Source organism: Microchirus variegatus (genome assembly GCF_963457635.1).
Source record: "Microchirus variegatus genome assembly, chromosome: 9".
Classification (NCBI taxonomy): domain Eukaryota; kingdom Metazoa; phylum Chordata; class Actinopteri; order Pleuronectiformes; family Soleidae; genus Microchirus; species Microchirus variegatus.
This window is the reverse complement of record NC_139810.1, coordinates 528,714-541,657: the sequence shown is the minus strand read 5'-3', so window position 1 is coordinate 541,657 and position 12,944 is coordinate 528,714. Positions and strand designations below refer to the sequence as shown.

Genomic DNA, 12,944 nt, shown 5'->3' with positions numbered 1-12,944 from the left:
GAGGACAAGTGTCCTTCTCTGACCCTGATACTAACACACTCATACACACACACACACACACTTTCACACACACCATGTTTCCTTACTTTAACACTGGTGATAAAGATGAAGATCACCCATTGAAGATGTTACCAGTGAAGCTTTGAGTGACAGATGAACAGAGTGTGTTAAAGGGACAGTGTGTTAGTGTCAGTCAGATAAAGTCAGGATTTCTTTGACACAATCGTTAGCAAAGCTGAATTTAGAGAACAGAGAAAATGTTGGATTTCTTAAATCAGGATTATTGAAACTTAGAGAGAAAACAGAGCTGCAGACGCTGTTCATCAGATTAGTGGTTTAGATCAGATACTAAGTGGTTTAGATCAGATATGAAGTGGTTTTGATCAGATATGAAGTGGTTTTGATCAGATATGAAGTGGTTTTGATCAGATACTAAGTGGTTTTGATCAGATACTAAGTGGTTTAGATCAGATATGAAGTGGTTTTGATCAGATATTAAGTGGTTTTGATCAGATACTAAGTGGTTTAGATCAGATATGAAGTGGTTTTGATCAGATATTAAGTGGTTTTGATCAGATACTAAGTGGTTTTGATCAGATACTAAGTGGTTTAGATCAGATATGAAGTGGTTTTGATCAGATATTAAGTGGTTTTGATCAGATACTAAGTGGTTTTATACATGTGTGAAATGATGTTTGTCTTTGAGATGATTGTGTCTTGTTGACTGTTGAAGTCTGAACATGTAATAATATGTAATAATGTAATAAAGAGATTGTGATCACTTTGTGTCTCACTGACTGTTTATTGTTTCGTTGATGTGTACACACACACACACACACACACACACACACACACACACACACACACACACACACACACACACACACACACACACACACACACACACACACACACACACACACACACACACACACACAGGTGTTTCAGACACACAGTCACTGCTGACAACAGGAACATGAGGACAAACTGACCTGATAAAGTTTACACCACCGTATTAAACAGCCTGACCACACGAGGCAGCAGTGTCCCCATGAGCTAAAAACACTGATTTCTTTCTATGGACTTTGGTTCAGGACAAGAATACATATATATATATAAAGATATATTTTACTGTAGCTGGAGTTTATTTATTTAGATCGTCCTTTTCTTCAGTGGCTAACGTTTGTTTTTCCTGATGCTTAAAAAACCCTGAACTGTCCCTTTAATAGATGAGACGTTTAAAGTCCTGATTGTGGATGGTGTTGCTGATGTTGTGATGATGCATTTAACAACAACACCAAGAAATACTGACACGGGAGAATGAAAGAGACACGTGTTATTGCATCAGGCTGAAAGCATGACATGGTGGAAGTGGTTTCAAGTGCTGGGAGGACACAGAGTGGACACTGAGGACACAGAGTGGACACAGACTGGACTCTGAGGACACAGAGTGGACAGTGTATGTCTCCTGGATCACTGCTTTATAAATAGAAGACCTGTGAAAGAGCCTACAAAGATCCTGACGCTCACCTGTCCACATCCGTCTCAGCGTCCTTCAGAGCGTCCATCAGTCTCTCCACCTCAGCCTGAGACTTCACAGACTCTTCTCTGTAACGGTGAACCTCCTGCTCCAGAAGCCTCAGACGGTCGTTGATGTCCGGACTTTTCCTCAGCGCTTCATCTGTGCTCTGTTTATTCAGGGATGGAGGAGATGATTGATAGATTAGAATATGGTGTTTATATAAAGAGAAAACAACCACAACACGTGAATGTCCAACCAAAATTTAGTTGCTGAGTAAAACCAAAAGGTAACGCTCCAAGAACGCTCTGGGAACCAGAATTTGCTAGCGTTTGAGTCGCTAACTCCAGTACTTGGGAATTGATAACTAAAGCCCCGCCTCCACGCTAAAGGATAATTGGCCAGATTTCACTCCCGGTCCAACAATCGTAGGTGTCTTAAGATATTTGTCAAATGCTAATCTGAACTAGGCTACAAAAACTAAAATAATACAACATACCAGCATATTTAAGAGTAGTGTATTCAGTGTAAGACGACTCTGATTGGACGCAGTTACCACAGTGACAGCGCAGATGGAACCATGTTCACCAAAGACAAAGAACGTGATAAAAATGATAAAGGACAGACAGAGCTTAGCTGAGCTAATGTGAGCTGAGCTAATATGAGCTGAGCTAATGCGAGCTGAGCTAATGCGAGCTGAGCTAATGCGAGCTGAGCTAATGCGAGCTGAGCAAATGCAAGGTGAGCAAATGCGAGCTGGGCTAATGCGAGCTGAGCTAATGCGAGCTGAGCTAGTGTGAGCTGAGCTTATGTGAGCTGGGCTAATGCGAGCTGGGCTAATGCGAGCTGAGCTAATGTGAGGTGAGCTAATGCGAACTGAGCTAATGTGAGCTGAGCTGATGTGAGCTGGGCTAATGCGAACTGAGCTAATGTGAGGTGCGCTAATGCGAGCTGAGCTAATGTGAGCTGAGCTGAGCTAATGTGAGCTGAGCTGAGCTAATGTGAGCTGAGCTGAGCTAATGTGAGCTGGGCTAATGTGAGCTGGGCTAATGCGAGCTGGGCTAATGCGAGCTGAGCTAATGTGAGGTGAGCTAATGCGAGTGCACACACACACACACACACACACACCGTGGGACTCAACGCTGGTGGACCGTTGACTTTCACTGGAGCCTGGAAGACAAAAAACAGAGGAAATAATGAGCAAATATCACAAAAGCAAATGTGTGCATTCATTCATTCATTCATATATTCATATCTGTAACAGCTAACATCAGAGGTGTCAAACCTGCGGTCCACGGCCCACATGTAGACCCTGAATCATAACACAGAGTCAGTAACAATAACCCTGAGTTGAGATCCTCAGCAGATGAATCACGGTTTCCACAATCTGCTTGATATCAAGTTTAAGAACTTTTCAAGGACTTTTCCAGGACAAATTCCCTCAAATTCAAGGACAGAATGTGCCGACTCAGCTTAAGACAGGAGGACAACTTGTCAGAGCGTCTTGGTCCATGATGGCGTCCACTTTTATCGTCCTCAGGGTCAAAGTCAGTGTTTGTCTTTTGTCTTTGGTGAATTTTCATTTCCCAGACATCACGTGGTCATTTTCTCTCTCTTTCTTAACTTTACTCGCTCATTGTTCTGGAATCTCACGTCAACGACAGAGAGACAGAGAGACAGTGGACAGTGTCCACAACACCGTCCTAGTGATGATGTCTCCACGTTTGTCCTGCGTAGGCCTCGTCTACGTACGTCAAGCAACGCAGGCCGTCAAACAGTAGGTGGCGTCGTAACAAACGAGGGAGACATTTAGCTCAATATCAACTTCACTTCTTTATGCACAACATTCAAGCACTTTCAAGGACCCAGGTCTGTTTAGGGGATGATTTTCAAAGACTTTCAAGGACTCCAAAGACCAAAATCTGACACTTGAATTAGACTTTAAATCTAAGATGATTTAGTTTCGATGAGAACAAAGAAACAGTTTTTGATCTTTGTCAAACTTGAACCGTCTGGGACATCAATTGTCTAAATGTTGTCTTCAGGGTTTCAGCCTCCTTCACAGAACTCAGGGGGAACAATGACACTGATTTAGCTCATGGTTACGCTAACGACCCAAAGATGTCACTAAACTCCTTCACCGAACATCAGGACTGAAGAAACCAGACAGAAGTCTGCTTTGCTACCAAACTTCAGGAAATCCTCTCAAGATGTTCCCGAGATGCTGCATCAACAAGATAAAACACGCGACCTTTGACCTTTGAGCAAACCACCAAACTGGAATCGGTTCATCTGCGAGTCCAAGTGAACACGTGCGGCACATTTAAGAAGGATCCCATCAGACATGAGGTCACAGCGACTTCATGTGTAATGAATCATGAATATTCATGAGATCATGAGGTCGCACTGAGATCTTTATTTCTGACCAACACTTTCTAATCAAAGGTCGAATTTCAAAGGTCAAAGTTTTAAATTCACCCACGAGTGAACAAATAAAAGAGCATTTGATCGTCAAAGGCTGACGTTTACAAAATAAAAGCTGGTCTTTCTCTGTATATATAAGTATCAGTATATAAAAGTGTATATACTGATGTACTTTTTCAACACAAACGTAGTAAAGTGGTTGTCGTCTTGTATTCAGGCTCAGATCCCAGCTCTTAAACCTCAAGGAAAAAAGGTAAATCAATCCTTCATCTGTGGTTAGAGTCATAATCCAACTGAAGCAGAACCAATCTGTACCCTCATCCGCTCTCATCCCTTCATCATCCCTTCATCATCCCTTCATCATCCTCTTCTGTGGTCGTCCTCTATCAGTCTCCTCCCCAGGGTCGTCCTTCATGTGGAATCTGGAGTTCAGTCATTATCGTGATATAATTACCGTCTCCCTGTGTTTGGCTGTGATTTTATGAGACCACCAAACATCTTTCTCTTTCTTCGGAAAGCGCTGATGAATTCTTTCTTGTGTGAGAAAAATATCCCAGAGGAAGTTTGTAACCTAGAATTATCTCCTTCTTTCTCTCGGTCTTCACCTCGTCTGTCGACTGTGTTTGTAAAGATTGTTTAACATGTCGAGACGGATGAGGCCACTTGTTTAAACATCATCAAACACATAACTCTGGTTCGTGCAGCTTTAGAAAAACTAGAATTACTGCCCAGTGCTTGTTTGCATCCGTTGACCAACGCACTTTCAGTCTAAACAATTACTTTCCAGACTCATCTAACATCCAGTTGTTGACTTAAAAGAAAGTTAATGTTGAGGAGTTGGCACAGGAATCGCAGGAGAACTCACAAAACAATGTGAACCATGATCTTCTGCAGTCGTTAATACATTTAGAGATCATTAAATCATCTGATTTTAACGTCTTCAGCTGCTAAACTGTCATTCATGTTCCTCTCAGTCCTGATTTATGTGACGCCGCCACAGAGGAGTCAGTGACAGTGAGTCAAACTCCATTTAGAGTTAAAACAAACTTTAAATCACATCATATCAATATTTGAGTGAGAACGAGGAAATCGTCCTGGAGCTGTTTTATGAAGCTCTCGCTGACTTTGACCACAAAAACGTTCACCAGTGAACTGAAGATAACACGTTCATTAAGAAAGGATGGGGGTTTTGACGCTCACCAACATCTACTTTTGACAGCACTACAAAAAACATGTTCCATGTTCCATCATAAAAATATCCAGACGTTTCATTCACAAGATACAAGATGCTGCAGTGGCCTTGACCTTTGACCGTGAGTTCAAAGGTCAAAGATTCTTCAGAGGCGTCAGTGAGGTCAAGGTCAAGGTCACAACGTTAGACTTGGGCCAAAAATCTGATGAAGACGTTCTTGAGTCCATGTGAACGTGGGTTATGGATGAACAGACGACGTAATCCAGACACCTTCATGGATTTGAATTTCACTCAATGATTGACAGGTCCTGGAAAATCAAACATTGATCGTGACGAGTGAAAACGTGTTTAAATCCACATTTAAAATGACGTTACAACACGTTTGTGTATGGAAAATATAGATTTACACTGAGGAGTGTGACAAATGTGAGTCAAGTATGAAACACTCGAGTCACTGGAGGGTTACCTCGTCCTCACCCCATGACCCACACACACACACACACACACACACACACACACACACACACACAACTAAACACATTAGTCTTAAGTGGAACGGAGTTTGTTTTGTTCTTACAGTGAGAAATAAAGAACAGGCAGAACGCAGCAGTGTGTGTGTGTGTGTGTGTGTGGTGGGGGGGGGGGGGGGTTACTCCAACAGGGGTTAGTGATATTATGACAGGAAGGTGGGGGGGGCGGTAAAGATACGGTTACATACATGGTCAGAAGAATTATTATTATCATTCCTGGGAATTTCTCTATAGTGTAAATATTACATTAAGTGAAGCATGTGTGGCCACCAGGCTGCGCCGCTGTGAGAGACACATTCAAGCCCATAATATCTGTGAGTGGAAAAGTCACATTCTCCTTATCGTTGTACGGAAAAACTCTAAAACAAACTCTGAAAGAGACGTCTTAAAAAGTGTGCGTGGAACAGCTGCGACTCATCATTCACTTTCTGATTCTCAGCCGTAATAATTTAACCGGTCAAGGTCGCTACACGCTACACGCTACCACATTATCAAACAACGTTATATATGATCCTGAAAAAGCAGAACATGTTCAAACCTGGAAACTAAGGTTTATCTCACTTCATGAACTCCTCACTCCCCCACACCAAATTCCACGGAGAAAATCATTGATTTATTCTCACAGCACACAGGAGTTTTTGATCAAGTGCTGCCTCCATCACGGAGTTCAAATGTGTTCATTTGTGACTTTGGGCTTTAAAAAAATCCTTCTTCCAGATTTATGGAAGCAACACAAACTCACAAACTGTGGCACCAGAGGTCCAACAGCACCAGAGGTCCAACAGCACCAGAGGTCCAACAACACCAGAGGTCCAACACCACCAGAGGTCCAACAGCACCAGAGGTCCAACAGCACCAGTGTCCATGTGAGCTAAAAACCCTGCTTTTCTCTGTGGGGTTCGGTCAAATCAGAGCAGAATATTCTTCACTTATCGTCAGTTGAAGCAGATGTAGATTTTATTTCTCGACAGCGGTTCGTTTCAGAGCTGGTAGTCGTTGGAAAGAGAGGGTTTGCGGTGGTTTATGGGACGAATAGTTCCTTTACTCTTTATTTACAGTCTTTGTTAATGATGTACTTTGGAATGTTTCCCTCTTCTGCCCAGTATTTCTTTAAAGGATTCTCTGGAACGTCCGTGGAGGGAGAATCAAAAGGGAAATTTCCTTTTCCCAGATCCAGATCAAGTCTAACAGGTGGCACTGAAGGCTTTACAGGACTCAGGTGGTCTCCACTGAGCCTCTTCCCTGAGCCTCTTTACTGTTCTTCTCTTTGAAGAGTGAGTGTTTATTTCCTGACGTCCTCTCTTGACCCTCAGAATCAACAAATAGTGTTTTTATGGGAAGAGGACGATGATGCAGCAGAGTCTTCAGAGCTCTGGGGTCGAGATAAAAAGGTCCAGTAACAGCTCGACCGACTCCGTCATAGAAACATGTGAGAGGTTTAACGGCTGCTTAGAAACAGCGTCGTCGTCTCCATCTTTGGTCGTGTTTTCATTTTTATTTTTCTTTGTATTTAATTTAATTTAAGGCACTTCCCCATACGTCTGTTGGACTCGTGGTGAATTCCAGTACAGTTAGAACACAAGAAGAAACGGTTTGTCTCATTTGTCATGTCTTCATTTTAATATCAAGCAGATTGAAGTGGTTTCAGGGTAACTCTGTGTTTACTCTCCTGCTGCATACTTTCTACATAAGCCTTGTTTTTAACAGTATCATAAAACATCCACTATGTAAATAATTGCGCCGTTATTGTACTGTGAAAACACAATTACACCACGGCCCAGTCTAAACACAGTCCAGACTCATGCCCTTAGTGAATTAGACTGGAATGTTCATAAAGTTTAAAGGCAAAAATAAAAGGATTTGGGAAGCGTCTGCGGCCTTTGAACTCCTTTGAACTCCTTTGAACTCCGCCCACAAACACTAACCGTTCATTTGAAAGGATTCTCTCAAGACCTTGTTCAGGAAAAGGGTTTGTGAGGTTAGAACATTTGTGTTGTTTGTTCTTCATCTGTGATATTCATCAACACCTTTGACCACACAACTCTAATCGCTCCATACTCGAGTCCAAGGGAACGTTTGTACGTTCATAAGATGTTCGTGAGATACTGTTCACAAAAATGATCTTTGCTCAAAAGGTGTTTGTTGATATCCAACGATTGTGAGTCCAAGTGAACGATTGTGAGTCCAAGTGAACGATTGTGAGTCCAAGTGAACGTTTGTGAGTCCAAGTGAACGATTGTGAGTCCAAGTGAACGTTTGTGAGCCCAAGTGAACGTTTGTGAGTCCAAGTGAACGATTGTGAGTCCAAGTGAACGTTTGTGAGTACAAGTGAACGATTGTGAGTCCAAGTGAACGATTGTGAGTCCAAGTGAACGTTTGTGAGTACAAGTGAACGATTGTGAGTCCAAGTGAACGATTGTGAGTCCAAGTGAAGGTTTGTGAGTACAAGTGAACGATTGTGAGTCCTAGTGAACATTTGAGTCCATAAGATGTTCCTGAGACACTGTGTTCACAAAAATGATCTTTGCTCAAAAGGTGTTTGTTGATATCCAACGTTTGTGAGTCCAAGTGAACGAGTCCAAGTGAACGATTGTACCAAGAAAATCACACTATTTCAGTGACTTTAGATATCCAACGACCAAATTCAGATGTAATAATAAGTTCCTCTGTTAATCCAAGAGAACGTTAACCAAACTTTAAGACACTTACACCAACTATTACATTCAGATCTGATTCTGAGATCAACAGTGTCCTTTAGAGGCAACAGTGAGCGTGAATCCAAGTGAACATTGGTACCAAATTTTAAGAAAAATCCACAAGAAACATCCTACAAAATGTAACAGCTGACAGAGTGACACTGCGTTCAGAAGATCAAACACTTTCAGAGAAGTTGCAACGACCTCCATCGACCAACTTCCGACTGAACGACAAAATTCCAATCCAAGTTCAAAGTAATCCAGGCTTTAATCTGATACCAAATACCGAATTCAGAACTAATGTAAGTTCATCAATGAGACCAAGTTTCCCTGGAGGTAAACTCTGATTTATGAACTCAGAGTGAACATGACATTAAACCATCAGTCACTAACTGAGTCCAAGTGAACGTTTGAACCAAATCTGAAGAAGTTCCATCAAGAATGGGACAGAAAAATCCCTGAAGAACTAAATATCTTCTCCTCTTTGCTGTTGTGGAGATTTAAAAACAAACAGCAGCGACTGGACTCAAACTAGCAAACACCGCACTGATGTGATCAGTATGAGGTGTTGACGTTTAATCTGTTTAATCTTTAATCTGTGAATGTTCACGCTCCAGCAGCTGTTTGAGATCGAGGACCACGAGACCTTCAGAGTAACGACGCAGCAAATCACCAACAGGTCCTGGAGTCCAGGTCCTTTTCTTTTATGACACTTTAAGGCTGTGATGTGAGTTTTATTTGTGCTGGATGTCTTTTGTCTTTCATCTCCAACACCTTACAGAATCATGTGCTGGAGTTCTGGATCCTGACTGAGAGCAGCTGAAGCACATGAAGAAGATGAAGAAGATGAAGTCATTCACTGGCAGTGTGTGCATGACTGTGTGTGTGTGTTTAATCAGTTTAATCTAATCTCAGGCAGAAACCCAGGTGATTAATATTTCATCTATATTTCAGATTTCAGAGCTTGTTTTCTCATGATGTTTTTAAAGGCTGATGCACTGATAATTATCATGTTATACTGAATACATTTGTGAATTAAAATTGTATATTAATTATGAAATAGACAAAAATTATAATTTCACTTCTTTAGGGTCAATTTAGTTGATTCATGCAGGATTATATGCTGCAGTGTAATCTGTGAACAGTTAAAAGAAGTCAAAGTGAAAGAATGTGGACCTTTGATGTTATCGCTGTGGAACTTTGATATCTTTGATGTCTTTGATGTCTCTGATAGATACAGATAAATGGATGGTAAATAAATTGGTAGAAAATATTGAGTGATCGCTTATCTCTGTGTTAGACGCCATGTTAGGTTTGGTGTGAAAAGGTTTTTAACCGCTGTTGCTGTTAAGTCTATAAAGCAATCATCTAACATCAAAGGACATCAAAGACATCAAAGGCAAAGGAACTCATGTATTTACCTGACTCTTCTGTGATTTGGTGAAAACAGGACGAGTCAAAAGTTAGAATCAGAAAAAAAATAATACTGTTTATTTTTGCATAAAAACGTTTAGTCTTTTGCCTGGTTTGTCTTCAAGTAATAAAGTTTATGTTTTTATTTTTTGGAAGAAAAACCTAAATAAGCACAAATTCTCGTGAGTGACGTAACGTTTTGGGGCGTAAACCCAGCGTCGGTTTACGCAACAGGTCACATGTCCATCAGCGTTAAAACACAGAATAACGTCTGAGTCGCATTCACCGGATTCACCAGAATCCACAAACTGCTGCTGTGTCTTTGATGTGGAGCCGCGGCAACGTTCAACAAGATATCATTTCACAGGAATGAGACGTGTGTGTGTGTGTGTGTGTTTTATGAGCATAAAAGAAAACATTCTCATAAACTCTTACAGGCCGAGCGTCTGCACTGAAAGAGAGAGAGAGGAAAAAGGAGGAGGAAAAAAAAGAAAAAGCTAAATAAGATGGTGAGGCCTCTCTCTCTTTCTCTCTCTCTCAGAGTGATAAATCACTCCATCTCTTAATTCATCCCTTCATCCTGCAGGACAGCGTGAAGGCGGTCACTCCCGATGTTAGCGGAGTAAACTCGGGACACGACTCGTAAAAGTTAATTCTCTTTGTCGTATAAAAGACGTTCGTAACAGTTAGAGCTTGAACTTGTTTTTAGAACATCTATGAAATCAGACTCTGTTATGATGAGAACAGTCGACTGTTAAAGGAACGAGCTCAGTGAAAACATCGCAGAAATCCACGGGAGTTTAAATTAAGTCCACTGTCTGAAGTTTGAGTTCACTCGTTACCTCCAACAACGAGCAACATAACTTGAAAATTCACCGACGGATTTGGATGACATTTTCAGGAAATGTCCGCAATGGGATCAGTAACAAGTGATTCAATTTTGGGTGTGATCCATAGACGTTATCACTGGTAACAACGCTCGCTGTCTGACCATAACGTTATCACTGGTAACAACGCTCGCTGTCTGACCATAACGTTATCACTGGTAACAACGCTCCCTGTCTGACCATAACGTTATCACTGGTAACAACACTCGCTGTCTGACCTTAGTGTTATCACTGGTAACAACGCTCGCTGTCTGACCTTAACGTTATCACTGGTAACTACGCTTGCGGTCTGACCATAACGTTATCACTGGTAACAACGCTCGCTGTCTGACCTTAGTGTTATCACTGGTAACAACACTCGCCGTCTGACCATAATGTTATCACTGGTAACAACGCTCGCTGTCTGACCTTAGTGTTATCACTGGTAACAACACTCGCGGTCTAACCATAATGTTATCACTGGTAACAACACTCGCGGTCTGACCATAACATTATCACTGGTAACAACACTCGCCGTCTGACCTCGACGCACTGGCAAGGTGGATTTTGTAGGCACTGAGCTGCCTTGGCGGAGGTCTGCGCTCTCCGAGTGCTTTTCTAGTTTACGTTGTTTTTCTGAGTGAGCGACAAAATGTTCGTCAATTAAAACCTTTTACCAAAAACTGGAGGTGGAGGAGAAACAAAGTGACGACAAAACTGAGAAAACATGAAGCTCATGAAGATGTTTGTTTCCTTTGTTTCCAGTGAAATATGTCGTTCCATTTTAAAATAATAAATGTCAACAGAAGTAAATACAACTGAGTATTTGATGACGGATATTTAAATGCACTAAATAACTGAAGTTAAAGGTGCATTATGTAATAAATCTAAAGTAACTGGTCATAAAATCCTCCTAATATGTCACAGAGACTCAGCCAACAAATCATGTTTATGGTTTGAAATCATGTTTTGGCGTCATGTGGCGCCACCTACCGCCGTCTACCAATCATTGCAGTCAGTAGAGTCTCAGCTGCCGAGCAACCACGGGTTGTCAGTTACGTCTGAGCTGCAATGGCGGAGAAAACCAAACCTAAAAGACCTCAGTATTTTTGAATTTGAGTGTAGTAAACGTTTTTAACCCTAACCCATTCTTACATATATGTATATATAAAAATATATATATATATATATATATATATACATATAGTATATGAACTTCTGGAGCAGCAGCAAATCAACATCATGTCTCTGTGTTTAAACTGCACTTTTCTTCTTCTCATTGTTGTGTTTTAGTCAAGAGCGACAGTGAACACGACTGCACCTCAACCATGACGTTAAAGTGAGAAACGTGCTGGATATTTCACTTTTAAAGTCATATGAACAGATCCACACACATATACATGTATATATACTGTACATATATACGTATATACGGACTCAGACACCTTTTCCATGATCCCCACAGCATCTTTTCCTATGACACAGAAACCAAACCCTGCTCACTGACCTCTCCCTCGGGTCTCTGGTTGGGGGTCAGGCCGTGGTTTGTGGTCTGGACGTGGGACGGTAGTTTCTGAGGCTGCAGAGCCGACAGTTTGTCCTTCAGCTCGTGGTTCTCCTTCCTCAGCTGCTCCACCTCCTCCAGTCGAACCCTGTCCTCCCGCTCCCTCTGCTCCCGGAGGTTCTCAATCACTCGCTCCTGAGAAAGTAGGGAAAAAAGAGAGTTTGGTGAAGGGTCTGCGCCGCTATTATCCGCATAAAAAGCCTGTCCACGTTTATGAAATGATGTAAAATGGATCTTGTGCAGCTTCCAGCGGGGAATGGACTGTGATTTCAATCCTTCCCTATCATTACAGAAGAATTTAAGAGGCTCTGACCACCGGGCTTCACAGAGTGCAGCCAAAGATAAACTCATAAATAATCTCTACAGATGACATCATGACAAGATGTGATGTTTGAGGGACAAAGACACGTTTACTGCTAAAGGACAGAAACGTAGATCACTCTCTAACGACTGATGAAGCCAGCGCTGGTGTTTACGTCTTCAGTTTCTCTGTCGTCCAATCACAGCTGACAGCAGCAGCAGGACGAGAGACCAGGTCAACGCCACGGGAGGCAAAGCAGGCGAGGAACGTGTTATAGATTTATATTACATTTACCTTCTATCGTGAGGGTTTTACATTATACACTCTTAGAAATAAAAGTGCTAAGTAGAACCATATAAGGTTCTTCGGCTTGTCCTCACAGGAGAACCCTTTTTTTTCCACCTGGAACCATTAGTAGAAGAACCCTTTTAAAACCCTT

The 12,944-nt window shown here is 41.7% G+C and overlaps 1 protein-coding gene across 1 annotated transcript in view; it reads right to left on the bottom strand.

Moving 5' to 3' along the window:
- The window catches only part of LOC310931723 (ERC protein 2-like), a gene marked incomplete at both ends in the record, with an annotated part of 151,206 nt that overhangs the window by 74,834 nt on the left and 63,428 nt on the right, over positions 1 to 12,944 (bottom strand). Inside the window, 4 exons of the mRNA XM_083894954.1 lie at positions 1,531 to 1,688; positions 2,648 to 2,689; positions 2,805 to 2,831; positions 12,148 to 12,339. Of these exons, the coding sequence (XP_083751080.1) occupies positions 1,531 to 1,688; positions 2,648 to 2,689; positions 2,805 to 2,831; positions 12,148 to 12,339 (419 nt within the window). The remainder of the gene's footprint in view (positions 1 to 1,530; positions 1,689 to 2,647; positions 2,690 to 2,804; positions 2,832 to 12,147; positions 12,340 to 12,944) is intronic.